Raw genomic sequence first — 27,197 nt, forward strand, 5'->3', positions numbered from 1 at the left:
TATTGGGGGGAAAATGGGGATTAAATCCTGGCGAAATTTCGGGAATATTGGGGGGGAAATGGGGACTAAATCCCGGCGAAATTTCGGGAATATTGGGGGGAAAATGGGGATTAAATCCCGGCGGAATTCCGGGAATATTGGGGGGGGATCGGGGCCTGAAATCCCGAGAAAAAATTGGGAATTTTGGGGGAATAACGGGAGGATACCGGGGGGGTCCCGGGAATACCGGAGGGGGGTCCTGGGGGGGGGATCCTGAGGGGATCCGGGGGGGTTCTGGGGTGGGGGGTCCCGGGGGGGCTCCTGAGGGGGGTCCGGGGCTACCGGGGGGGTCCCCGGGGGGCTCCTGGGGGGGTCCGGGGCTACCGGGGGGGATCGCGGGGGGAGGATCCTGAGGGGATCCGGGGGGTCCCGGGGGGCTCCGGGGTTACCGGGGGGTCCCGGGGGGGGTCCCGGGGGGGTCCTGGGGGGGGTCCGGGGGGTCCCGGGGGGGTCCCGGGTCCGGTCCGGGCCCGTTCGGCGCTTCCGGGCGCGGCCTGGGCAATGCGCACGCGCAGGGCGCCGAGTCGAGCGAGGAGAGCGCGCTCAGCCGAGTGCCGAGCGCGTCGGCGCCCCGCCCCTTTTCGCTTCTCGACCAATCATAGCGCAGCACAAGCGAGGCTCGGCTTTGATTGACAGCATAACCGACCAATCAGCTGCATCATAGAAGTGATCGACAGCTCTCGCAGCCAATCAGCGCGGGTTTATTGCCATCGCTACAGGTACACTGAGGCACGGCGCGGTTCCACAGCGGGAATTCCCAAAATTCCCACCGGGATTTAAGGAAAAGGACGGAGAGAGGCGGTCGTACCTGTCCGGGAGCGGGGGAAAATGAGGCGCGAAGTGGTTCCAGAGTGAGATTCCCAAAATTGGATTTTGGGCGTTTCGGGTTTGTACCTTCCAGGGGGAAACTGAGGCACGGAGTGGTTCCATAGGGGAAATTCCCAAATTCCTGGGATCTGAGGGGACTGGGACGATTCCAGACTGGGAATCCCCAAAAATTCCCCACTGGGATTGAAGCGGGATCGTTGCTTTTCCCAGGGGGAACCTGAGGCACGGGGAAAATTCCCAAATTCCTGCGATTTTTTGAGGAGCGGGTCATACCTTCCCTGGGGAAACTGAGGCACGGAGTGGTTCTACGGGAAAATTCCCAAATTCCTGCGATTTTTGAGGGGGAGTTCGTACCTTCCCTGGGGAAACTGAGGCACGGGAGTGGCTCCACGGGAAAATTCCCAAATTCCTGCGATTTTTGAGGGGGAGTTCGTACCTTCCCTGGGGAAACTGAGGCACGGGAGTGGCTCCATGGGAAAATTCCCAAATTCCTGCGATTTTTGAGGAGCGGGGTCGTACCTTCCCTGGGGAAACTGAGGCACGGGCAAATTCCCAAATCCCTGGAATTTTTTTTTTTTTTTTGGGAAGTGTGTGTGTGTGGGGGGGGTTCGTACCCGCCTGGGGAAACTGAGGCACGGGGCGAGAAGGATCCCCCCCCCCCCCAGGAAAATTCCCAACTCCCTGCGGATTTCCGCTTTTCCCGGAGGAACGGAGGCACCGCTGCCTCTTCCCGGCGCGGAATCCCGGGAATCACAACCCCGAGCTCCCGTTCTTGCCCCCGAACTGCCTCCGATCCAGCAGATCCTTGTACTGCAGCTCCGGCATCGCCATCCGCACGCACAACTCCCGCTCCTCCTCGGCCAGCCCTTCCTTCAGGGCGAATCCCAGGATTTTCCCCCCTCCCGGCGGCTGGAAGGGACGGAGATTCCCGTCGGGAATGGCCTGAGCCGGGATGGGCCCCCCACCCCTCAAACATCTCCCGGCCAAGAATTCCCGGCGCTGCCGGAGCCGGGAGACCTCGCGCCGGAGGCGGGAGATGCCGAATTTCTCGGCTCTCCTCCAGAAGCTGCGGTTGAGGTGCGAGTAGAGCGCCCAATCCAGGGAATTCCAGGCTCGGAGCCGCCGCGCCTGGGCCGGGGACAGCTCGGCGGGGGCGTCCCGGGAGTTGTGGGCGAAGGTGGCCATGGAATCCCGCGGCCAGCACAGCTCGTCCCGCAGCAGCACCAGGGACTCGTCGAAGTTCTCGGCCAGCAGCACCAAGGGGAAGACGCGCTCCAGGCCGGCCAGAAGCTCCGGGATGCGGCCCGGGGCCACCGGATCGGGCAAGCCGAAGTCGAACCACTGCAGGTTGCGGGCGTAGTGGTTGCCACGGAGGCCCGGGCGGAAGAAGCGCGAGGGGGAGGCCGCGAAGGCGGCGAGCGAGGGCGAGCGGCGGAAGGCGGGGGCGGCGGCGCGGAAGTAGGAGAAGGCGGAGGCGGCCAGCGTGCCGGGGTCGCGCACGATGGAGAAGTAGAAGGAGTCGTTGGGCATCACCTTCTGCACCTAAGGGAGATTGAGGGATTTTTTTTGGATTTTTTGGGATTTTTTTTGGAATTTTTTGGGGATTACTTTTGGATTTTTTTGGAATTTTTGGGGAATTTTGGAGATTTTTTCAGAATTTTTTAGGGTTTTTTTTTGGATTTTTTTGGATTTTTTTGGAATTTTTTGGGAATTTTTTGGGATTTTTGGGGAGTTTTTTTGGATTTTTTTTGGGATTTTTTGGGGATTTTTTTGGATTTTTTTGGGGATTTTTTCAGATTTTTTTCAGAATTTTTTCAGGAATTTTTTGGGATTTTTTGGGGATTTTTTTGGGAATTTTTTGGGATTTTTTCGGATTTTTTTTTAATTTTTTTGGGGATTTTTTCGGAATTTTTTGGGATTTTTTTCGGAATTTTTTGGGGATTTTTTTGGATTTTTTTTTAGATTTTTTTGGGTTTTCTCAGGCTTTTTTTGGGATTTTTTAGGGATTTTTCGCGGGACTTTTCAGAAGGTTTTTGGGGATTTTTTTACAATATTTTGGGGACCATTTCAGGCGGTTTTGGGGAAGGTTTGTGAATTTTTGGGGCTGTTTTGGGGATTCCCGAGCGGCGGAAGGCGGAAGGAGGAGAAGGCGGAGGCGCCCAGCGAGCCGGGGTCGCGCACGATGGAGAAGGAGGAGGAGGCGTTGGGCAGCACCTTCTGCACCTAAGGGAGATTTTTTGGGAATTTTTTGGGGATTTTTTTTGGATTTTTTGGGGATTTTTGGGGGTTTTTTTTGGGAATTTTTCGGGATTTTTTGGGAATTTTTCGGGATTTTTTGGGAATTTTTTTTTATTTTTAGGTTTTTTTTTGGGATATTTTTTGGAATTTTTTGGGAATTTTTTGGGGATTACTATTGGATTTTTTTGGAATTTTTGGGGAATTTTGGGGTATTTTTTCAGAATTTTTTAGGGTTTTTTTCGGATTTTTTTGGATTTTTTTGGGGATTTTTTTGGAATTTTTTTGGATTTTTTTGGGAATTTTTTGGGAGTTTTTTTGGATTTTTTTGGAATTTTTTTGGGATTTTTTTGGGATTTTTTTGGATTTTTTGGGGATTTTTTCAGAATTTTTTTGGATTTTTTTGGGGATTTTTTTGGGATTTTTTCGGATTTTTTTTTGATTTTTTTTGGGATTTTTTTGGAATTTTTCCGAATTTTTTGGGATTTTTTGGGGATTTTTTGGGGATTTTTTTGGATTTTTTGGGGTTTTTTTGGGAATTTTTTGGGAATTTTTTGGGGATTTTGGGGGATTTTTTGGGATTTTTTTTGGATTTTTGGGGGGGGGGTTGAGATTTTTTTTTTTATTTTTTCGGGTTTTTTTGGGATTTTTTTGGAATTTTTCAGGATTTTTTGAAAATTTTTTTTGATTTTTTAGAGGGGTTTTTTTTGATTTTTCCGGAATTTTTTGAGATTTTTTGGGGATTAATTTTGGATTTTTTTGGAATTTTGGGGGATTTTTTGGGGATTTTTTTGGAATTTTTGGGGGATTTTTTCGGATTTTTTGGGAATTTTGGGGGATTTTTTTGGAATTTTTGGGGATTTTTTCGGATTTTTTTTGATTATTTTTTGAATTTTTTCGGAATTTTTTTGGGAATTTTTTTGGAATTTTTTGGGATTTTTTGGGGATTTTTTAGGAAATTTTTTGAGATTTTTGGATATTTTTTTTTATTTTTTCAGGCTTTTTTTGGATTTTTTAAGGATTTTTTTTTTATTTTTGGGGGATTTTTTGAGATTTTTTGTTGAATTTTTTTGCTTTTTTGGGGATTTTTTTTGGAAATTTTTGGGGATTTTTTAGGGATTTTTTTTAATTTTTTGGGGGATTTTTTGGGAAATTTTTTTGATATTTTTGGGCTTTTTTGGGCTTCTTTTTGGATTTCTTTTGGATTTTTAGGGACTTTTTTGGGGGTTTTTTGGGAATTTTTAGAGTTTTTTGGGGGATTTTTTTGGATTTTTTTTGAAATTTTTTTGATTTTTTTTTGTTTTTTTGGGTTTCTTCAGGATTTTTTTTTGGAACTTTTTCAGGGTTTTTTTATTTTGGGAGGTTTTTTTGAAATTTTTTAGTTTTTTTGGCTTTTTTTGGGCATTTTTTCAAAAAATTTTCGGGGTTATTTTGGGGTTTTTGGGGGATTTTTTTTGGTTTTTTGGGGTTCTGTTTTGGGATTTTTTTACGGTTTTTTCATGATTTTTTTAATGATTTTTTTTGGTTTTTTTTTACTTTTTTTTGATTCTTAATATTTTTGTGGATTTTTTGGGTTTTTTTGTAATATTTTTTGAATTTTTGGGGTTTTTTGGGGGATTTTTTCAAATATTTCTTGGGTTTTTTAAATGATTTTTTTGGGATATTTTCCAGATTTTTTGGGGGTTCTTTTGTGAATTTTTGGGAATTCCCTTTTCCCCACCCCGCCCTGCTGCGAAACACCCCCAAACCCACCCCAAAAATACCCCAAAAAAACCCCCAAAAATCCCCAAAAAATCCCCCCCAAAAATCCCACAAAAGTTCCCAAAAAAATCCCAAGAAATTCCCCAAAAATCCCCCCAAAATCCCAAAAAAATCCTCAAAAAATCCCAAAACGTCCCCCAAAAAAATTTAAAAAATGCCCAAAATTCCCCAAATCCCCCAAATCCAAGAACATCCCAAAGAAAACCCCTGAAAACCCCCAAAAATCCCCAAAAATCCACCAAAAAAACCCAAACAAGCCCCCCCAAAAATCCCAAAAATGTCCCCCCAAAAAAACCCCCAAAAATCCCCAAAATCCCCCCAAAAATCCCAAAAAATCGCAAAAAAAAACCCCAAAAATCCCCGAAAAATTCCCAAAAAATCTCCAAAAAATCTCTAAAAAATCTCAAAAAAATCCCCCAAAAATCCCCCAAAAATCCAAAAAAAATCCCCAAAAAATCCCCAAAAAATCTCCAAAAAATCCCCAAAAAATCTCCAAAAAACCCCAAAAAAATCTCCAAAAAATCCCCAAAAAATCTCCAAAAAACCCCAAAAAAATCTCCAAAAAAATCCCCCAAAATTCAAAAAAAATACCCCAAAAATCCCAAAAAAACCCCAAAAGTCCCCAAAAAATCTCAAAAAAATCCCCAAAAAATCTCAAAAAATCCCCCAAAAATTTCAAAAAAATGCCAAAAAAATGCCAAAAAAAATCCCTAAAAATCCCCCCAAAATCCCCAAAAAATCTCAAAAAAATCTCCAAAAATTCCAAAAAAATCCCCAAAAAATCCCCAAAAAACCCAAAAAAATCCCTAAAAAATCCCCAAAAAATCCCCAAAAAATCCCCAAAAAATTTCAAAAAAATCCCCCAAAAATCTCCAAAAAATCCCCAAAAAATCCCTAAAAACCCCCAAAAAATCAAAAAAAAAATCCCCCAAAAATCCCCAAAAAATCCCCCAAAGTCCCCAAAAAGTCTCAAAAAAATCCCCAAAAAATCCCTAAAAAATCCCAAAAAATCCCCCCAAAAATCCCCAAAAAATCTCAAAAAAATCTCAAAAAGATCCCCAAAAAATCTCCAAAAAATCCCCCCAAAATTTAAAAAAAAATCCAAAAAAATCCCCAAAAAATCCCTAAAAATCCCCCAAAAATCAAAAAAAAATCCCCAAAAAATCCCCCAAAATCCCCAAATCCCCAAAAACCCCCCAAACCCCCCAAACCCCCCCAAACTCCCCCAGCCCCGCCCCCAAAGCGCACCTCGGCCAGGTCGAACCTCATGTGGTGGCAGAGGATGTCGAACTGGCCCCGGGCCCCGGGCCGGTAGCCACGGACCCCAAATCCCCCTCAGCCCCTCAAATGCCCTGAAACTGCCCCAAATTCCCCTTTCCCCACCCCAACCCGCCCCCAAAACCCCCCAAAAATCCCCAAAAAATCCCCCCCAAAAATTCCTCAAAAAATTTCTCAAAAAATCACCAAAAATTGACAAAAAAACCTCAAAGATCCCCAAAAAAATCCCCAAAAAATCCCAAAAACTCAAAAAAAAAATCCCCAAAAATCCCCCCAAAATCCCCCAAAACATCCAAAAAAATCCTCAAAAAATCCCCAAAAATCCCCCAAAAGAATCCAAAAAAATCCCCCCAAAATCCCCAAAAAATCCAAAAAAAATCCCCAAAAAATCCCCAAAACATCTCCAAAAAATCCCCAAAAAATCTCCAAAAAACCCCAAAAAAATCTCAAAAAAAATCCCCAAAAATTCCAAAAAAATACCCCAAAAATCCCCAAAAAAACCCCAAAAGTCCCCAAAAAATCTCCAAAAAATCCCCAAGAAATCTCAAAAAATCCCCCAAAAATTTCAAAAAAATGCCAAAAAAAATGCCAAAAAAATCCCTAAAAATCCTCTCAAAATCCCCAAAAAATCTCAAAAAAATCTCCAAAAATTCCAAAAAAATCCCCAAAAAATCCCCAAAAAAACCCAAAAAATCCCCCAAAAATCTCAAAAAAATCCCCCAAAAATTTCAAAAAAATCCCCCAAAAATTTCAAAAAAATCCCCAAAAAATCCCTAAAACCCCCCCAAAAATCCCCCCAAAAATCCCCAAAAAATCCCCAAAAAATCTCCAAAAACCCCAAAAAATCTCAAAAAAATCCCCCCAAAATTTCAAAAAAACCCAAAAAAAATCCCCAAAAAATCCCTAAAAATCCCCAAAAAATCCCCAAAAAATCCCCCAAAAAATCTCCCAAAATCCCCAAACCCCCAAAACCCCCCAAACCCCCCCAAAACTCCCCAGCCCCGCCCCCAAAGCGCACCTCGGCCAGGTCGAACCTCATGTGGTGGCAGAGGATGTCGAACTGGCCCCGGGCCCCGGGCCGGTAGCCACGCACGCGCTCCGCCCGGAAGGGGGCGGGGTAGCCGAACTGGTAGCGGTGGGGGAGGGCGAAGCGCAGCTGTCGCGACTCGCCGTATCGCGACAGGACGTTCACCACGCTGCTGCCGCCCGTCTTGTGCGTCTTCAGGAACACCACGTGCGAGCGCGGCCGGCACGCGGCGCGGCCCGGCGGGGGCGGGGCGGCCCTGGGGGCGGCGGGGGAGGGGCTCAGTGTCGCGATATCGCCGCCTGTGTCGCGATATCGGCCCCCAGAATTGTGATATCGCTGCCTGTATTGTGATGTGTGTCCACAAATTTGTGATATCGCTGCCTATGTCGCGATATGTCGCGGCCCAGAGGGGACGGGGCGGCCCTGCGGGCGGCGGGGGAGGGGCTCAGAGTCGCGATATCGCCGCCTATGTCGCGATATCGGCCCCCAGAATCGCGATATCGGTGCCTGTATTGTGATATCTGCCCCCAGAATTGTGATATCGCCGCCTATGTCGCGATATCGGCCCCCAGAATCGCGATATCGGCCCCCAAAATTGTGATATCGCCGCCTATGTCGCGATATCTCGCGGCCCGGCGGGGGCGGGGCGGCCCTGGGGGCGGCGGGGGAGGGGCTCAGTGTCGCGATATCGCCGCCTGTGTCGCGATATCGGCCCCCAAAATCACGATATCGGAGCCTATGTCGCGATATCGGCCCCCAGAATCCCGAGATTTGCCCCCAAATCCCGCTGAAATCCTGGCATCTCACACCTATGTCGCGATATCGGTCCCCAGAACCACGATATCGCCGCCTATGTCGCGATATCTCGCGGCCCGGCGGGGGCGGGGCGGCCCTGGGGGGGCGGGGGAGGGGCTCAGTGTCGTGATATCGCCGCCTGTGTCGCGATATCGGCCCCCAGAATTGTGATATCGCTGCCTATATTGTGATATCTGCCCCCAAAATCGCGATATCGGAGCCTATGTCGCGATATCGGCCCCCAGAATCCCGAGATTTGCCCCCAAAATCCCACTGAAATCCTGGCATCTCACACCTATGTCGCGACATCGGCCCCCAGAATCGCGATATCGGCCCCAAAATTGTGATATCGCCGCCTATGTCGCGATATCTCGCGGCCTGGCGGGGGCGGGGCTCAGTGTCGCGATATCGCCGCCTGTGTCGCGATATCGGCCCCCAGAATCGCGATATCGGCCCCCAGAATTGTGATATCGCTGCTTATATTGTGATACGTGTCCACAAAATCGTGATATCGCCGCCTATGTCGCGATATTGGCCCCCAGAATCACAGTATCTGTCCCCAAAATTGTGATATCGCTGCCTATATTGTGATATCTGCCCCCAAAATCGCGATATCGGAGCCTATGTCGCGATATCGGCCCCCAGAATCCCGAGATTTGCCCCCAAAATGCCACTGAAATCCTGGCATCTCACACCTATGTCGCGATATCGGCCCCCAAAATCGCGATATCGGCCCCAAAATTGTGATATCGCTGCTTGTATTGTGATATCTGCCCCCAAAATCGCGATATCGGAGCCTATGTCGCGATATCGGCCCCCAGAATTGTGATATCTGCCCCCAGAATTGTGATATCGCCGCCTATGTCGCGATATCGGCCCCCAGAATCGCGATATCTGTCCCCAGAATTGTGATATCGCTGCCTATGTCACGATATCTCGCGGCCCGGCGGGGGCGGGGCGGCTCTGGGGGCGGCGGGGGAGGGGCTCAGTGTCGCGATATCGCCGCCTATGTCGCGATATCGGCCCCCAGAATCGCGATATCGCTGCCTGTATTGTGATATCTGCCCCCAAAATCGCGATATCGCTGCCTATGTCGCGATATCGGCCCCCAGAATCCCGAGATTTGCCCCCAAAATGCCACTGAAATCCTGGCATCTCACACCTACGTCGCGATATCGGCCCCCAGAATCGCGATATCGCTGCCTGTATTGTGATATCTGCCCCCAAAATCGCGATATCGGAGCCTGTGTCGCGATATCGGCCCCCAGAATCGCGATATCGGCCCCAAAATTGTGATATCGCTGCCTATGTCGCGATATCTCGCGGCCCGGCGGGGGCGGGGCGGCCCTGGGGACGGCGGGGGAGGGGCTCAGAGTCGCGATATCGCTGCTTATGTCGCGATATCGGCCCCCAGAATCGCGATATCGGCCCCCAGAATTGTGATATCGCTGCCTATATTGTGATATCTGCCCCCAAAATCGCGATATCGGAGCCTATGTCGCGATATCGGCCCCCAGAATCCCGAGATTTGCCCCCAAAATCCCGCTGAAATCCTGGCATCTCACACCTATGTCGCGATATCTGCCCCCAGAATCGCGATATCGCTGCCTATGTCACGATATCTCGCGGCCCGGCGGGGGCGGGGCGGCTCTGGGGGCGGCGGGGGAGGGGCTCAGAGTCGCGATATCGCCGCTTATGTCGCGATATCGGCCCCCAGAATTGCGATATCGCTGCCTGTATTGTGATATCTGCCCCCAAAATCGCGATATCGGAGCCTATGTCGCGATATCGGCCCCCAGAATCCCGAGATTTGCCCCCAAAATGCCACTGAAATCCTGGCATCTCACACCTATGTCGTGATATCTGCCCCCAAAATCTTGGTATTTCCCCCCCAAATCCCAAAATCTCCCCCCAAATCCCCCCCAAATCCCAAAATCTGCCCCCAAATCCCTCCCAAATCCTGATTATTTCCCCCCCAAATCCCAAAATCTGCCCCAAATCCCCGTATTTTCCCCCAAATCCTGAAATCTGCCCCCAAATCCCTCCCAAACCCAGGTATTTCCCCCCAAATTCCCAAATCTCCCCCAAATTCCAATATTTCCCACCCAAATCCCAAAATCTCCTGCCAAATCCTGATTATTTCCCCCCCAAATCCCAGAATCCCCCCCAAATCTTCCCCAAATCCCCGAATCTCCCCCCAAATCCCGATATTTCCCCCCCAAATCCCCCCCAAATTCCAGTATTTCCCCCCAAATCCCAAAATCTGTCCCAAATCCCTCCCAAATCCTGATTATTTCCCCCCCAAATCCCAGAATCTGCCCCAAATCCCCCCAAATCTCCCCCAAATCCCGATATTTCTCCCCAAATCCCAAAATCTGTCCCAAATCCCTCCCAAATCCTAATTATTTCCCCCCCAAATCCCAAAATCTCTCCCCAAATCCCACCCAAATCTCCCCCAAATCCCGATATTTCCCCCCCAAATCCCAAAATCTCCCCCCAAATCCCACCCAAATCCCCCCAAATCCTGATATTTCCCCCCCAAATCCCACCCAAATCCCCCCAAATCCCGATATTTCCCCCCCAAATCCCAAATCCCCCCCAAATCCCGGTACTTCCCCCCCAAATCCCAATATTTCCCCCCCAAATGCCCCCGAAATCCCCTGACCTCACCCCGAAATCCCGGGATTTAGGAATTCCGAGGGATCCCCCAAGAGTTGGGGACCCCCCAATTCCCGAGGGATTCCACCCCCAACCCCTCCCCCCCTTTTTTTAGGGATTTGGGACCCCCAGGAATTCGGGAATTCCTCCCCGTGGAATTTTGGGATTCCCTCTGGGATTTGGGGATTCCCTCTGGGATTTTGGGGTCTCCCTTGGGATTTTGGGGATTCCCTCTGGGATTTTGGGGTCTCCCCTGGGATTTTGGGGTCTCCCCTGGAATTTTGGGATTCCCTCTGGGATTTGGGGATTCCCTCTGGGATTTTGGGGTCTCCCCTGGAATTTTGGGATTCCCTCTGGGATTTGGGGATTCCCTCTGGGATTTTGGGGTCTCCCCTGGAATTTTGGGATTCCCTCTGGGATTTAGGGGTCTCCCCTGGCATTTTGGGATTCCCCCTGGAATTTTGGGATTCCCTCTGGGATTTCGGGGATTCCTTCTGGGATTTTGGGGTCTCCCCTGGGATTTCGGGGTCTCCCTTGGGATTTCAGAATTTCCCTCGGATTTTGGGGTCTCCCCTGGGATTTTGGGGTCACCCCTGGGATTTGGGGATTCCCTCTGGGATTTGGGTCCTCCCTCTGGGATTTTGGGGTCTCCCCTGGGATTTTGGGGTCTCCCCTGGGATTTCAGGGTCTGTCCTGGGATTTGGGGATTCCCTCTGGGATTTTGGGGTCTCCCCCGGGATTTTGGGGTCTCCCCTGGGATTCCCTCAGGGATTTTGGGGCCTCCCCCGGGATCTTGGGGTCTCCCCTGGGATTTGGGGTCTCCCTTGGGATTTTGGGGTCTCCCCTGGGATTTCAGGGTCTGTCCTGGGATTTGGGGATTCCCTCTGGGATTTGGGTCCTCCCTCAGGGATTTTGGGGTCACCCCTGGGATTTTGGGGATTCCCCCTGGAATTTTGGGATTCCCTCTGGGATTTTGGGATTCCCTCTGGGATTTCAGGGATTCCTTCTGGGATTTTGGGGTCTCCCCTGGGATTTGGGGTCTCCCTTGGGATTTTGGGGTCTCCCCTGGGATTTCAGGGTCTGTCCTGGGATTTGGGGATTCCCTCTGGGATTTTGGGGTCTCCCCCGGGATTTTGGGGTCTCCCCGGGGATTCCCTCAGGGATTTTGGGGCCTCCCCCGGGATTTTGGGGTCTCCCCTGGGATTTGGGGTCTCCCTTGGGATTTTGGGGTCTCCCCTGGGATTTCAGGGTCTGTCCTGGGATTTTGGGGTCTCCCCCGGGATTTTGGGGTCTCCCCTGGGATTCCCTCTGGGATTTTGGGATTCCCTCTGGGATTTGGGTACTCCCTCAGGGATTTTGGGGTCTCCCCTGGGATTTTGGGGATTCCCCCTGGAATTTTGGGATTCCCCCTGGAATTTTGGGATTCCCTCTGGGATTTTGGGATTCCCTCTGGGATTTGGGTCCTCCCTCTGGGATTTTGGGGTCTCCCTTGGGATTTTGGGGTCTCCCCTGGGATTTGGGGTCTCCCCTGGGATTTCAGGGTCTGTCCTGGGATTTGGGGATTCCCTCTGGGATTTTGGGGTCTCCCCCGGGATTTTGGGGTCTCCCCTGGGATTTGGGGTCTCCCTTGGGATTTTGGGGTCTCCCCTGGGATTTCAGGGTCTGTCCTGGGATTTGGGGATTCCCTCTGGGATTTTGGGGTCTCCCCTGGGATTTTGGGATTCCCTCTGGGATTTTGGGGTCTCCCTTGGGATTTTGGGGATTCCCCCTGGAATTTTGGGATTCCCTCTGGGATTTCGGGGATTCCTTCTGGGATTTTGGGGTCTCCCCTGGGATTTCGGGGTCTCCCTTGGGATTTCAGAATTTCCCTCGGATTTTGGGGTCTCCCCTGGGATTTTGGGGTCACCCCTGGGATTTGGGGATTCCCTCTGGGATTTGGGTCCTCCCTCTGGGATTTTGGGGTCTCCCCTGGGATTTTGGGGTCTCCCCTGGGATTTCAGGGTCTGTCCTGGGATTTGGGGATTCCCTCTGGGATTTTGGGGTCTCCCCCGGGATTTTGGGGTCTCCCCGGGGATTCCCTCAGGGATTTTGGGGCCTCCCCCGGGATTTTGGGGTCTCCCCTGGGATTTGGGGTCTCCCTTGGGATTTTGGGGTCTCCCCTGGGATTTCAGGGTCTGTCCTGGGATTTTGGGGTCTCCCCCGGGATTTTGGGGTCTCCCCTGGGATTCCCTCTGGGATTTTGGGATTCCCTCTGGGATTTGGGTACTCCCTCAGGGATTTTGGGGTCTCCCCTGGGATTTTGGGGATTCCCCCTGGAATTTTGGGATTCCCCCTGGAATTTTGGGATTCCCTCTGGGATTTTGGGATTCCCTCTGGGATTTGGGTCCTCCCTCTGGGATTTTGGGGTCTCCCTTGGGATTTTGGGGTCTCCCCTGGGATTTGGGGTCTCCCCTGGGATTTCAGGGTCTGTCCTGGGATTTGGGGATTCCCTCTGGGATTTTGGGGTCTCCCCCGGGATTTTGGGGTCTCCCCTGGGATTTGGGGTCTCCCTTGGGATTTTGGGGTCTCCCCTGGGATTTCAGGGTCTGTCCTGGGATTTGGGGATTCCCTCTGGGATTTTGGGGTCTCCCCTGGGATTTTGGGATTCCCTCTGGGATTTTGGGGTCTCCCTTGGGATTTTGGGGATTCCCCCTGGAATTTTGGGGTCTCTCCTGGGATTTTGGGGATTCCCTCTGGGATTTGGGGTCTCCCTTGGGATTTTGGGGTCTCCCCTGGGATTTGGGATCTCCCTTGGGATTTTGGGGTCTCCCCTGGGATTTCAGGGTCTGTCCTGGGATTTGGGGATTCCCTCTGGGATTTTGGGGTCTCCCCCGGGATTTTGGGGTCTCCCCTGGGATTCCCTCAGGGATTTTGGGGCCTCCCCCGGGATTTTGGGATTTGGGGGGGGTCTCACCTGCGGCGGAAGGGCCCCCCCAGGAGCCCCAGGGTGAAGCCGACGGTGACAAAGACCCCCAGGGCCACCCCCAGCGGGGACAGGCGGCGGCAGCCGGGGGGGGGCTTCATCCTCGGGGGGGGGGAGGGGACACCAGCCTGGGGGGGCACCCGGGGGTCACCCCAAAAACGGACACCGACACGAATCCCGGTGGCCCCGAAGCCCGGTGGCCCCGAATCCCCAGCAGCCCCAAATCCCAGTGCTGGGACCCCAATCCCACTCCCAGGACCCCAAATCCCGGTGGCCCCAAATCCCAGGACCCCAAATCCCGGTGCTGGGACCCCAATCCCACTCCCAGGACCCCAAATCCCAGGACCCCAAATCCCGGTGGCCCCGAATCCCGGTGACCCCAAATCCCAGTGGCCCCAAATCCCGGTGGCCCCAAATCCCAGGACCCCAAATCCCGGTGGCCCCAAATCCCAGGACCCCAAGTCCCGGTGCCGGGACCCCAATCCCACTCCCAGGACCCCAAATCCCGGTGACCCCAAATCCCGGTGACCCCAAATCCCGGTGCTGGGACCCCAATCCCACTCCCAGGACCCCAAATCCCAGTGACCCCGAATCCCGGTGCCAGGACCCCAATCCCACTCCCAGGACCCCAAATCCTGGTGGCCCCAAACCCCGGGACCCCGAATCCCAGGACCCCAAATCCCGGTGGTGGGACCCCAATCCCACTCCCAGGACCCCAAATCCTGGTGGCCCCAAATCCCCAGCGGCTCCAAATCCCGGTGACCCCAAATCCCGGTGCCGGGACCCCAATCTCACTCCCAGGACCCCAAATCCCAGTCCCAGTGTCCCCTCCCCCATCCTGGACCAGGACCCCCCCTGGGACCCCAAATCCCAGTCCCGGTGTCCCCAATCCCTGCTCCCGGTGTCCCCAAATCCCAGTGTCAGGACCCCAAATCCCAGTCCCGGTGTCCCCAATCCCCCATCTCAGACCAGGACCCCTCCTGGGACCCCAAATCCCAGTCCCGATGTCTGCTCTCAGTGCTGGGACCCCAAATCCCAGTCCCAGGACCCCAAATCCCAGTTCCAGTGTCCCCAAATCCCGATCCCAGGACCCCAAATCCCATTCCCGATGTCCCCAAATCCCATTCCCAGTATCCCCAAATCCCAGTCCTGGTGTCCCCCCAGGGACTCCCAAATCCCGGTCTAGGGACCCCCCTGTCCCCCATCCCATTCTCGGTGTCCCCCATCCCATTCCCGGTGTCCCCCATTCCCGATGTCCCCCATCCCATTCTCGGTGTCCCCCATCCCATTCCCGGTGTCCCCCCTTTTCCCATTCCCGGTGTCCCCCATCCCATTCCCGGTGTCCCCCCTTTTCCCATTCCCGGTGTTCCCCCTTTTCCCATTCCCGATGTCCCCTCCCCGTCCCTTTCCCGCTCCCGGACCCCCCCCAGGATCCCCCAAATCCCGGTGTCCCCTCCCTTGTCCCCAAATCCCGGCACCGCCCCAGGTCCCTTTCCCATTCCCGGAATTCCCCCAGTCCCATTCCCGGAATTCCCCCAATCCCATTCCCGGTGTCCCCCCCAAAGTCCCGTTATCCCTTGTGTCCCCCTCAATTCCCGATTTCCCCCCCAATTCCCGGTTTCCCCCCGATCCCAAATCCCAAATCCCGGTTCCCCCCGATCCCAAATCCCAATTCCCGCTTTCCCCCCCATTCCCGGTGCCCCCCCTCCGATCCCAATTCCCGGTTTCCCCCCCAATTCCCGGTTCCCTCCCGATCCCAAATCCCAATTCCCGCTTTCCCCCCCATTCCCGGTGTCCCCCCCCCCGATCCCAATTCCCGGTTCCCCCCGATCCCAAATCCCAATTCCCGCTTTCACCCCCATTCCCGGTTTCCCCCCGATCCCAAATCCCAATTCCCGACTTTCCCCCCATTCCCGGTGCCCCCCCCCGATCCCAATTCCCGGTTTCCCCCCGATCCCAAATCCCAATTCCCGACTTTCCCCCCATTCCCGGTGCCCCCCCCTGATCCCAATTCCCGCTTCCCCCCGCTCCCAAATCCCAATTCCCGCTTTCACCCCCATTCCCGGTTTCCCCCCGATCCCAAATCCCAATTCCCGACTTTCCCCCCATTCCCGGTGCCCCCCCCCCGATCCCAATTCCCGGTTCCCCCCGATCCCAAATCCCAATTCCCGACTTTCACCCCCATTCCCGGTTTCCCCCCGATCCCAAATCCCAATTCCCGACTTTCCCCCCATTCCCGGTGCCCCCCCCCCCGATCCCAATTCCCTGTTCCCCCCGATCCCAAATCCCAATTCCCGACTTTCCCCCCATTCCCGGTGCCCCCCCCCCCCGATCCCAATTCCCGGTTTCCCCCCGCTCCCAAATCCCAATTCCCGCTTTTCCCCCATTCCCGGTTTTCCCCCCTCCCTCTCTCACCGCGGCCTCGCTCAGCTCCGCCACATCCCGGAGGGGGTCCCGGGGGGGATCTCCCGGCGATCCCACAGATTCCCGGCGATCCCAAAGATCCCTGCGATCCCAAAAGTTCCCGGAATCCCAAAAATCCGCGGAGTTCCCGATCCTTCTTTTCCCTGCCCCGAAAACTTTTCCCCTTTTGTCTCCGGCCCCGCCCCGGGACGGCCCCGGCCGGGCGGAGCGGGACCGGGAATGGGGTCGGGAATGGGATCGGGATTTGGGACGGGAACGGGGCGGGAACGGGGCGGGAATGGGGCGGGAAGGGGAATAGGATCGGGAATGGGATCGGGACGGCCCCGGCCGGGCGGGGCGGGACCGGGAATGGGGTCGGGAATGGGATTTGGGACGGGAATGGGATCGGGAGTGGGATTTGGGACGGGAACGGGGCGGGAATGGGGCGGGAATGGGAATAGGATCGGGAATGGGATCGGGACGGCCCCGGCCGGGCGGGGCGGGACCGGGAGTGGGATTTGGGACGGGAATGGGATCGGGAGTGGGATTTGGGACGGGAATGGGAATGGGATCGGGACGGCCCCGGCCGGGCGGGGCGGGACCGGGAATGGGGTCGGGAATGGGATCGGGAGCGGGATTTGGGACGGGAATGGGACCGGGAGTGGGATTTGGGACGGGAATGGGGCGGGAACGGGGCGGGGAATGGGATTTGGGACGGGAACGGGGCGGGAATGGGAATAGGAACTGGAATGGGATCGGGAGTGGGATTTGGGACGGGAATGGGATCGGGAATGGGATTTGGGACGGGAATGGGAATGGGATCGGGACGGCCCCGGCCGGGCGGGGCGGGACCGGGATGGGGAATGGGATCGGGAGAGGGACCGGGAATGGGATCGGGAGAGGGATGGGGAATGGGATGGGGAATGGGATCGGGAGAGGGAATGGGATCGGGAATGGAATTGGGAGAGGAAATGGGATCGGGAGAGGGACGGGGAACGGGATCGGGACGGGGAATGGGATCGGGAGAGGGAATGGGATCGGGAATGGGATCAGGAGCGGAAATGGGATCGGGACGGGGAATGGGATCGGGAGAGGAAATAGGAACGGGAACGGGGCCGGGCATGGGATCGGGAGCGGGCATGGGATCGGGAGAGGGAATGGGATCGGGATCGGGCATGGGATCGGGAGCGGGCATGGGATCGGCAATGGGGCCGGGAATAGGGCCGGGAATGGGATGGGGAATGGGGAATGGGGCAGGCCCCAAGGCCAGACAGGGCTGTGGGGACCCCCGGGCCCTATGGAGCCCCCCCCAACCTATAGGGGACCCCCAACCCAGCCCCCTCCAGGCCCTCTAGACCTCCCCAGCCCCCCCCACCCCCCAAATTCCCCTACAAAATTCCCAAATTTGGGGTTTTTTAGCGACCCCCCCCCCCCTCCCCCCCTCACGGAGCGACCCCGCCGCGGCTTTGGCGCCTCGAGCCACGTGACCCGAGCAAGCCCCGCCCACTCCCCCGCCCCTCCAGGCCACGTGACCGGGCGTGGCCACGCCCCCCCGGCTCGGGCACGTGCCGGGCGCCATTTTCCTTTGGCGCGAAGCGAGGCAGGCGTGAGGGGAGGGGGTTTTTGGGGCGGTTTCTTTGGGGGCTTTTTGAGGTTTTTCGGGATTTTCGGCGCCGCAGAGGTGAGGGAAAGGTAGGGAGAGGTTTGGAGTTTCGTTGAGGGGGAGTTTGGAGGGGTTTTGGGGGGGGCTGAGTGGTCCTGACTCCGCCTTAAGTGTGGCCCGGGGGGAGTTTGTGAGGGGGGGGCTTCACTCGACTCATTCAGGGGAGGTTTTGTGAGGGGGGGGCTTCACCTTCAGTCCTCGAATTGAGGTTTGGAGGGGTTTGAGAGGCTTCAGTAGGTCCCGACCCTCCCCTTAGTGGGATCCGGGGGGGATTTTTGAGGGGGGAGCTTCACTCCTACTCCTCAAACTGCGGTTTTGGAGGGTCTGAGAGGCCCCTGGGTGTGATCGGGGGGGGGGGGTTGGGGTTTTTTTGGGGGGGTTGACCCCACAAATGTGAGGGGGGGCTTCACTTCCCCCCCCCCCCCCCCCCATTGTGACCTGAGGGGGTTTTGGGGATCCCACCCCTCTATGTCTCCCTTTTTGAGGGAATTTTGGGGTCCTTCCTTTTTTCCCTGAGGGAATTTTGGGGTCTCAGCCCTGAGGGGCCCCTCCCAAATTCGCCTTTTTTTCCTCTTTTTCCCTCTTTTTCCCTCTTTTCCAGCTCCATCTATGGCTCCCCGCCGCTCCCCCCGGATCCGTCCCTCAGGATCCTCCTCTGGATCCTCCGTCCCCGCTCAGGGATCGGGATCTCGGAGCAGCTCCCTCAGTTCCCCCCAGACCCCGTAAGTTCTTCGGGAATATCCCAAAAATCCCCAAATTCCCTTTTTTCCCTTCCAGTTTTCCAAATTTCTCTTACTCTGACCCATCCTTCCTACATTTTCTTCCCTCCCGACTCCTTTTTATCCATTTTCCCCAATCCCACTTTTGCTTCCCCTCATTTTTCCCACTTTTTTCCCCTCCCAACCCCTTTTTATCCCTTTTTTCCCCAATCCCACTTTTGCTTCCCCTCATTTTTCCCACTTTTTTCCCCTCCCAACCCCTTTTTATCTCATTTTCCCCAATCCCACCTTTGCTTTCCCTCGTTTTTCCCACTTTATTCCCCTCCCAGCCCCTTTTAATCCCATTTTCCCGAATCCCACTTTTGCTTCCCCTCATTTTTCCCACTTTTCCCCCCTCCCAACCCCTTTTTATCCCTTTTTTCCCCAATCCCACCTTTGCTTTCCCTCATTTTTCCCACTTTTCCCCCCCTCCCAACCCCTTTTTATCCCTTTTTTCCCCAATCCCACCTTTGCTTTCCCTCATTTTTCCCACTTTCCCCCCCCTCCCAACCCCTTTTTATCCCTTTTTTCCCCATTCCAATCCCATTCTCCACCATTCCAGCCTCGCTTTTCCTCATTTTCCCCAGATTTTTCCCAGTTTCCCCCCTACTTTTCCCATTTTTCCCCCCATCCCAACCCCTTTTTATCCCATTTTTCCCAAACCCAGCCCACTTCCCCCTCACTTTTCCCCATTTTTCCCCCATCCCAACCCCGTTTTTCCCCCAAATTCCCATTTTTCCACCCCATTTTCCCTCACCCCTGTTATTCCCACAGTGAATTCCCAGCGGATTCCGACTCCGGCAGCGACTTCGAGGCCTCTCTGCCCCCCCGGAATAAACGGGGACCCCCCCGAGGAGCCAACAGGAGCTTGGTAATTCCCAGTTTTTCCCCCAAAATCCCGGATTTTTGGGGGATTTGGAGCCGTTTTTCCTGATTTTCTTTGGGTTTCCAGCAGGTCCCGAAGCGCTCCCGGCTTTTTGGTGGGAATGGGAAGGATTCCGGGCAGGATTCCGAGCAGAATTCCCTGTTCGAGGCGGTTCTTTCGGGAAAAGCGGCCATGGAGGTGCCCCAAAAGTTGGGAAAAGCCTTGGGGGGGTTGCCACAATTCCTGGGTTTCCCTGAAATTCCCGGGTTTTCCCCAAATCTCCCTTTTATTCCCCCCAAATCCCCCTTTTTTGCACTCAAAATATCCTTTTTTCCCCCAAATCTCCTTTTTTTTTTGCTCAAAATCTCCTTTTTTCTCTCCCAAAATCTCCTTTTTTTACTCAAAATTTCCTTTTTTCCCCCCAAGATCTCCTTTTTTCCCCCCAAAATTCCCTTTTTTTGTCCCCAAATCCCCCTTTTTCCCCCCCAGAATTCCCTTTTTTCCTCTAAATCTCCCTTTTTCCCCCCCAAATCTCCCTTTTTCCCCCCCCAAAATTCCCTTTTTCCCCCCAAATCTCCCTTTTCCCCCCAAAATTCCTTTTTTTTTCCTCAAAATCTCCCTTACCCAATCTTTTTCTTCCCCCCCAGAATTCCCTTTTTTTTCCCCCAAAATTCCTTTTTTTCCTCCAAAATCTCCCTTTTTTCCCTCAAAATATCCCTTTATTTCCCCCAAAATTCCCTTTTTGCTCTCTAAATCTCCTTTTTTCTTCCCAAAATTCCCTTTTTCCCCCCAAATCTCCTTTTCCCCCCCCAAAATTCCATTTTTCCCTTGTGAAATTCCCACTTTTCCTTGCAAATTCCTGTTTTTTTTTCCAAAATTCACATTTTATTTGCCTGAAGTCCCTTTTTTTTTTTTTGCTTCAAATTTAATTTTTTTCCTTAAAATTCCCATTTTTTTCCTTAGAATTCCCATTTTTTCCCCCTAATTTTAATTTTTTTCCCTTCAATTTCCCATTTTTACTTGGTGAAATTTTGGGGGGTATTTTTTTGCTATGAATTCCCATTTTTTGCTATAAAATCCCATTTTTCTCCCAAAAATCCCATTTTCTTCCTATAGAATCCCATTTTTCCCCATAAAATCCCATTTTTTCCCCATATAATCCCATTTTTTTCCTATAAAGTCTCATTTTTTTGCCATAAATTCTCATTTTCCCCCAAATTCCCCTTTTTTCCCCCCAAAATCCTATTTTTTTACCATAAAATCCTTTTTTTTTCTAAAAAAATCCCACTTTTTTTACTATGAATTCCCATTTTTTGCTATAAAATCCTATTTCTTTGTTGCAAATCCTATTTTTTCCCATAAAATCCCATTTTTCCCTTAAAATCCCATTTTTCCCTTAAAATCCCATTTTTTTCACCAAAAAATCCCTTTTTTTCCCCCCCCCCAAATCCCATTTTTCCTCCAAAAATCCCTTTTTCCTCATCCCATTTTTTCTCATAAAATCCCCGTTTTTTACCATAAAATCCCACTTTTTCCCCCCAAAAATCCCATTTTTCCCCCAAAACCCCCGGTTCTTTTCTCCCCCCAAAATCCCCATTTTTCCCCCCAAACCCCCATTTTTCCCCAAACCGCCGTTTTTCCGCCCATTTTTTCCCGTTCTCCCGGGTTTTTGTGCAGCCGCTGGTGGACGAGTGGCTGGGCCGGTACCGGCGGCAGCGTGAGGAGGCTCTGCTGGAGCTGCTCAACTGCACCGTGAGGGCCGCGGGCTGCCGGGGTCAGTGTGAAAATGGGGTGAAAAACGGGGAAAATGGGCAAAAATGGGCAAAATTGGCAAAAAACGGGGGAAAAAAGGGAAAAAAAACGGGGAAAAATGGGGGAAAAATGGGCAAAAATGGGGGGAAAAATGGGGGAATTGCTGCTCAACTGCACCGTGAGGGCCGCGGGCTGCCGGGGTCAGTGTGAAAATGGGGTGAAAAACGGGGAAAATGGGCAAAAATGGGCAAAATTGGCAAAAAACGGGGGAAAAAAGGGAAAAAAAACGGGGAAAAATGGGGGAAAAATGGGCAAAAATGGGGGCAAAATGGGCAAAAATGGGGGGAAAAATGGGGGAATTGCTGCTCAACTGCACCGTGAGGGCCGCGGGCTGCCGGGGTCAGCGCGAAAATGGGGTGAAAAACGGGGAAAATGGGCAAAAAGGGGCAAAAAAGGGCAAAAATGGGGAAAAAGAACGGGGAAAATGGGGCAAAAATGAGGCAGGGAAATGGGGCAAAAATGGGGGAAAAATGGGGGAATTGCTGCTCAACTGCACCGTGAGGGCCGCGGGCTGCCGGGGTCAGTGTGAAAATGGGGTGAAAAACGGGGAAAATGGGCAAAAATGGGCAAAATTGGCAAAAAACGGGGGAAAAAAGGGAAAAAAACCGGGGAAAAATGGGGGAAAAATGGGGAAAAATGGGGGGAAAACTGGGGGAATTGCTGCTCAACTGCACCGTGAGGGCCGCGGGCTGCCGAGGTCAGCGCGAAAATGGGGCGAAAAACGGGGAAAATGGGCAAAAATGGGCAAAAATGGGAAAAATGGGCAAAAATGGGAAAAAAATGAGGAAAAATGGGGGCAAAATGGGCACAAATGGGGGGAAAAATGGGGGAATTGCTGCTCAAGTGCACCGTGAGGGCCGCGGGCTGCCGGGGTCAGTGCGAAAATGGGGTGAAAACCGGGGAAAATGGGCAAAAATGGGGGAAAATTGGCAAAAAACGGCGAAAATGGGGCAAAAATGGAGGCAGGGAAATGGGGCAAAAAATGGGGGAAAAATGGGGGAATTGCTGCTCAACTGCACCGTGAGGGCCGCGGGCTGCCGGGGTCAGTGTGAAAATGGGGTGAAAAACGGGGAAAATGGGCAAAAATGGGGGAAAATGGGAAAAAAAGGGAAAAAAAACGGGGAAAATGGGGCAAAAATGAGGCAGGGAAATGGGGCAAAAATGGGGGAAAACTGGGGGAATTGCTGCTCAACTGCACCATGAGGGCCCCGGGCTGCCGGGGTCAGCACTGAAATGGGGCGAAAAATGGGGAAAATGGGCAAAAAGGGGCAAAAATGGCAAAAAACGGGGGAAAAAAGGGAAAAAAAACGAGGAAAAATGGGGGAAAAATGGGCAAAAATGGGGGGAAAAATGGGGGAATTGCTGCTCAACTGCACCGTGAGGGCCGCGGGCTGCCGGGGTCAGCGTGAAAATGGGGTGAAAACCGGGGAAAATGGGCAAAAATGGGCAAAAATGGCAAAAAACGGCGAAAATGGGGCAAAAATGGAGGCAGGGAAATGGGGCAAAAATGGGGGAAAACTGGGGGAATTGCTGCTCAACTGCACCGTGAGGGCCGCGGGCTGCCGGGGTCAGTGTGAAAATGGGGTGAAAAATGGGGAAAATGGGCAAAAATGGGCAAAAATGGCAAAAAACGGGGGAAAAAAGGGAAAAAAAACGGGGAAAAATGGGGGAAAAATGGGCAAAAATGGGGGGAAAACTGGGGGAATTGCTGCTCAACTGCACCGTGAGGGCCGCGGGCTGCCGGGGTCAGCACGAAATGGGGTGAAAACCGGGGAAAATGGGCAAAAATGGGGGGAAATGGGCAAAAATGGGAAAAAAAAAAGGGAAAAAATGGGGAAAAAACGGGGAAAAACCCGGGGAAAACTGGGGGAATTGCTGCTCAACTGCACCGTGAGGGCCGCGGGCTGCCGGGGTCAGCACCGAAATAGGGTGAAAAACGGGGAAAATGGGTAAAAATGGGCAAAATTGGCAAAAAACGGGGGAAAAAAGGGAAAAAAAACGGGGGGAAATGGGCAAAAATGGGGGCAAAATGGGCAAAAATGGGGAAAAATGGGGGAATTGCTGCTCAACTGCACCGTGAGGGCCGCGGGCTGCCGGGGTCAGCGCGAAAATGGGGTGAAAAACGGGGAAAATGGGCAAAAATGGGCAAAAAAGGGCAAAAATGGGGAAAAAGAACGGGGAAAATGGGGCAAAAATGAGGCAGGGAAATGGGGCAAAAATGGGGGAAAAATGGGGGAATTGCTGCTCAACTGCACCGTGAGGGCCGCGGGCTGCCGAGGTCAGCACCGAAATGGGGCGAAAAATGGGGAAAATGGGCAAAAGTGGGCAAAAATGGGCAAAAACGGCAAAAATGGGGCAAAAATGGGCAAAAATGAGGCAGGGAAATGGGGCAAAAATGGGGGAAAACTGGGGGAATTGCTGCTCAACTGCACCGTGAGGGCCGCGGGCTGCCGGGGTCAGCGCGAAAATGGGGCGAAAAACGGGGAAAATGGGCAAAAATGGGCAAAATGGGGGGAAATGGGCAAAAATGGGGAAAAAAAAAAGGGAAAAAATGGGGAAAAAACGGGGAAAAACCCGGGGAAAACCGGGGGAATTGCTGCTCAACTGCACCGTGAGGGCCGCGGGCTGCCGGGGTCAGTGTGAAAATGGGGCGAAAAACGGGGAAAATGGGCAAAAATGGGGGAAAATTGGGCAAAAACGGCGAAAATGGGGCAAAAATGGGCAAAAATGAGGCAGGGAAATGGGGCAAAAATGGGGGAAAACTGGGGGAATTGCTGCTCAACTGCACCGTGAGGGCCGCGGGCTGCCGAGGTCAGCACCGAAATGGGGTGAAAAACGGGGAAAATGGGCAAAAAAGGGCAAAAATGGGAAAAAATGGGCAAAAAACCAGGGGGAAATGGGCAAAAATGGGCAAAAAAACGGGGGGAAATGGGAAAAAATGGGGGAAAATGGGGGAAAAGCCAGGGAAAATGGGAAAAAAAACGGGCAAAAATGGGGGAATTGCTGCTCAATTGCACCGTGAGGGCCGCGGTTCGCTGAGGTCAGCACGAAATGGGGTGAAAAACGGGGAAAATGGGCAAAAATGGCGGAAAAATGGCACAAAAATAGGGAAAATGGGCAAAAATGGGGGGGGAATGGGGGAGAATGGGGGAGAATGGGAGGGAGATGGGAGAAATGGGGAAAAATGGGGGCAAATGGGGGTAAAACGGGGGAAAAATGGGGGGAAATGGGAAACATGGGGGGAAATGGGGGGGAATGGGGAAATGTGGGAGAGAACAGGAAAAATGGGGGTATTGGGATGAGGGAAATGGAGGAAAATGGGATTGGGATGAGGGAAAATGGAGGGAAAATGGGTTTGGGATGAGGGAAAATGGGGTTGGGATGAGGGAAAATGGAGGGAAAATGGGGTTGGGATGAGGGAAATGGAGGAAAATGGGATTGAGATGAGGGAAAATGGAGGGAAAATGGGATTGAGATGAGGGAAAATGGAGGGAAAATGGGTTTGGGATGAAGGAAAATGGAGGAAAATGGGGTTGGGATGAAGGAAAATGGAGGGAAAATGGGGTTGGGATGAGGGAAAATGGAGGAAAATGGGGTTGGGATGAGGGAAAATGGAGGGAAAATGGAACTGGGATGAGGGAAAATGGGGTTGGGATGAGGTAAAACGGTGGAAAATGGGATTGGGATGAGGGAAAATGGGATTGGGATGAGGGAAATGGAGGAAAATGGGCTTGGGATGAGGGAAAATGGAGGGAAAATGGGGCTGGGATGAGGGAAAATGGAGGAAAATGGGATTGGGATGAAGGGAAAATGGGATTGGGATGAGGGGAAGTGGAGGAAAATGGGATTGGGATGAGGGAAAATGGAGGGAAAATGGGGTTGGGATGAGGGAAATGGAGGAAAATGGGATTGGGATGAAGGGAAAATGGAGGGAAAATGGAACTGGGATGGGGGAAATGGGATTGGGATGAGGGAAATGGGATTGGGATGAGGGAAAATGAGGGATTCCGGGGGTGGGATTGGTAAAAACGGGGGGAAAACCGGAGATTTTGGGTTTGGGATGCGGGGAGAAGGCTCAGGAAAAGCAATTCCCGGGAATCCTCAGGCGTGGTGACCCCGGAGATGTTCCGGGAGCTGCAGAATTCCGAGATCATCCAGAGGCTCACCGAGAGCTTCCAGGAGGTACCCCCGGGGTTCTCCAGGGAATTCGGGGCCTTTTCCCGGGAATCCGGGGGGTCTGGGGTCGCCCAAAGTGCCGGGAAGGGATTTTGGGGGGAATTTGGGGGGGTTTTCCATGGGATTTTGGGGGTTTTCCCTGGAATTCTGGGGGTTTTCCCCTGGAATTTCGCGCGTTTTCCGTGGAATTCAAGGTTTTTCCTGGAATTTTTTATGGTTTTCCTGGAGTTTTGGGGGTTTTCCCTGGAATTCTGGGGGTTTTCCCCTGGAATTTCGTGTGTTTTCTGTGGAATTCAAGGTTTTTCCTGGAATTTTTTATGGTTTTCCTGGAGTTTTGGGGGTTTTCCCTGGAATTCTGGGGGTTTTCCCCTGGAATTTCGCGCGTTTTCCGTGGAATTCGAGGTTTTTCCTGGAATTTTTTATGGTTTTCTGTGGGATTTTGGGGGTTTTCCCTGGAATTCTGGGGGTTTTCCTCTGGAATTTCGCGCGTTTTCCGTGGAATTCGAGGTTTTTCCCTGCAATTTTTTATGGTTTTCTGTGGGATTTTGGGGGTTTTCCCTGGAATTTTTTGTGTTTTCCTTTGGAATTTCGCACGTTTTCTATGGAATTCGAGGTTTTTCCCTGGAATTTCTTGTTTTCCCTGGAATTTTGGGGGTTTTTCCCCACAATCTTGGCTGTTTTCTGTGGAATTTTTTGTGTTTTCCCCAGAATTCCAGTTTTTTTGCATGAAATTTAAGGTTTTTCCCTGGAATTTTGGGGGTTTTCCCTGGAATTCTCTGTGTTCTCCACAGAATTCCAGGTGTTTTCCATGAAATTCAAGGTTTTTCCCTGGAATTTTTTATGGTTTTCCTGGAGTTTTGGGGGTTTTCCCTGGAATTCTGGGTGTTCTCCCCTGGAATTTCACGCGTTTTCCGTGGAATTCGAGGTTTTTCCCTGGAATTTCTTGTGTTTTCCCTGGAATTTTGGGGGTTTTTCCCACACTCTTGGCTGTTTTCCAATGAATTTTCCCTGTCTCCCCTGGAATTCGGGTGTTTCCCACCAAATTTTGGGGGTTTTCCCTGGAATTCCACGTGTTTTTCCCAGAATTCCAGGTGTTTCCCATGAAATCCAAGGTTTTTCCCTGGAATTTTTTCGGTTTTTCACGGAATTTCTTGTGTTTCCCAGCGAATTTTGGGGGTTTTCCTTGGAATTCCGTGTGTTTTGCTTGGAATTTTGCATGTTTCCCATGAAATCCGAGGTTTTCCCTGGAATTTCCTCTGTTTTCCTTGCAATCTTGGCTGTTTTCCCTGGAATTTCGCGTGGTTTTCCCTGGAATTCTCCGTGTTTTCCCCAGAATTCCAGCTGTTTCCCATGAAATTCCAGGTTTTTCCATGGAATTTTGCGTGTTTCCCCTGGAATTTCGGGCTCTTTCCCCACAACCTTGGCCGTTTCCCCCCAAACCCACCTTCCCCTTGGAATTCTCCCCCTTCCCCTTGGAATTCTCCCCCTTCCCTTTGGAATTCTCCCCGTTCCCCTTGGAATTCTCCCTGTTCCCCCTGGGAATTCCGCTCTTTCTTCGGGAATTCCGTCCTTTCCCCCGGGAATTCTGCTCCTTTCCCTGGGAATTCCGTCCTTTCCCCTGGGAATTCCGCTCCTTTTCCTCAGAATTCCGCTCTTCCCCTGGGAATTCTGCTCCTTTCCTTGGAATTCCGCTCCTTCCCCTGGGAATTCCTCTCCTTTTCCTTGGGAATTCCACTTCATTCCCTTGGAATCCCTCTCTTTCCCTCAGAATCCCTCTCTATCCCTCAGAATCCCTCTCTATCCCCCAGAATCTCTCTTTTTCCCTCAGAATCCCCCTCTTTCCCTCAGAATCCCTCTCTATCCCTCAGAATTCCTCTCTATCCCTCAGAATTCCTCTCTTTCCCTCAGAATTCCTCTCTATTCCCTCAGAATCCCCC

General features: G+C 52.2%; 2 protein-coding genes across 2 annotated transcripts in view; one reads left to right on the forward strand and one right to left on the reverse strand.

Moving 5' to 3' along the window:
* Positions 1-719: 719 nt before the first annotated feature.
* Positions 720-16,211, reverse strand: GAL3ST4 (galactose-3-O-sulfotransferase 4). Its single transcript, XM_068999010.1, has 4 exons — positions 15,999-16,211; positions 13,575-13,711; positions 7,160-7,424; positions 720-2,409 (listed from the first exon to the last, which is right to left on the reverse strand). Exons 2-4 carry the CDS (start codon positions 13,682-13,684, stop codon positions 1,618-1,620), a joined length of 1,167 nt encoding a protein of 388 aa, XP_068855111.1. The 5' UTR covers positions 13,685-13,711; positions 15,999-16,211; the 3' UTR covers positions 720-1,617.
* A 1,381-nt stretch (positions 16,212-17,592) lies between these two features.
* STAG3 (STAG3 cohesin complex component) overlaps positions 17,593-27,197 on the forward strand; it is a 78,265-nt gene continuing 68,660 nt past the window's right edge. Inside the window, exons 1-6 of the mRNA XM_068999022.1 lie at positions 17,593-17,678; positions 18,251-18,371; positions 19,182-19,278; positions 19,363-19,470; positions 20,950-21,046; positions 25,190-25,266. Of these exons, the coding sequence (XP_068855123.1) occupies positions 18,259-18,371; positions 19,182-19,278; positions 19,363-19,470; positions 20,950-21,046; positions 25,190-25,266 (492 nt within the window). The 5' untranslated portion in view covers positions 17,593-17,678; positions 18,251-18,258. The remainder of the gene's footprint in view (positions 17,679-18,250; positions 18,372-19,181; positions 19,279-19,362; positions 19,471-20,949; positions 21,047-25,189; positions 25,267-27,197) is intronic.

This window comes from Aphelocoma coerulescens, unplaced genomic scaffold (genome assembly GCF_041296385.1).
Source record: "Aphelocoma coerulescens isolate FSJ_1873_10779 unplaced genomic scaffold, UR_Acoe_1.0 HiC_scaffold_205, whole genome shotgun sequence".
Lineage (NCBI taxonomy): Eukaryota > Metazoa > Chordata > Aves > Passeriformes > Corvidae > Aphelocoma > Aphelocoma coerulescens.

What these genes read in the sequence shown, in the direction of transcription:
- GAL3ST4 (XM_068999010.1), bottom strand. Translation starts at nt 13,684, where the DNA reads ATGAAGCCCCCCCCCGGCTGCCGCCGCCTGTCCCCGCTGGGGGTGGCC. An exon ending in GGGGGGCCCTTCCGCCGCAG is followed by an intron (nt 7,425 to 13,574) that starts GTGAGACCCCCC and finishes CGCCGCCCCCAG; the next exon opens with GGCCGCCCCGCCCCCGCCGG. An exon ending in TGAGGTTCGACCTGGCCGAG is followed by an intron (nt 2,410 to 7,159) that starts GTGCGCTTTGGG and finishes AATCTCCCTTAG; the next exon opens with GTGCAGAAGGTGATGCCCAA.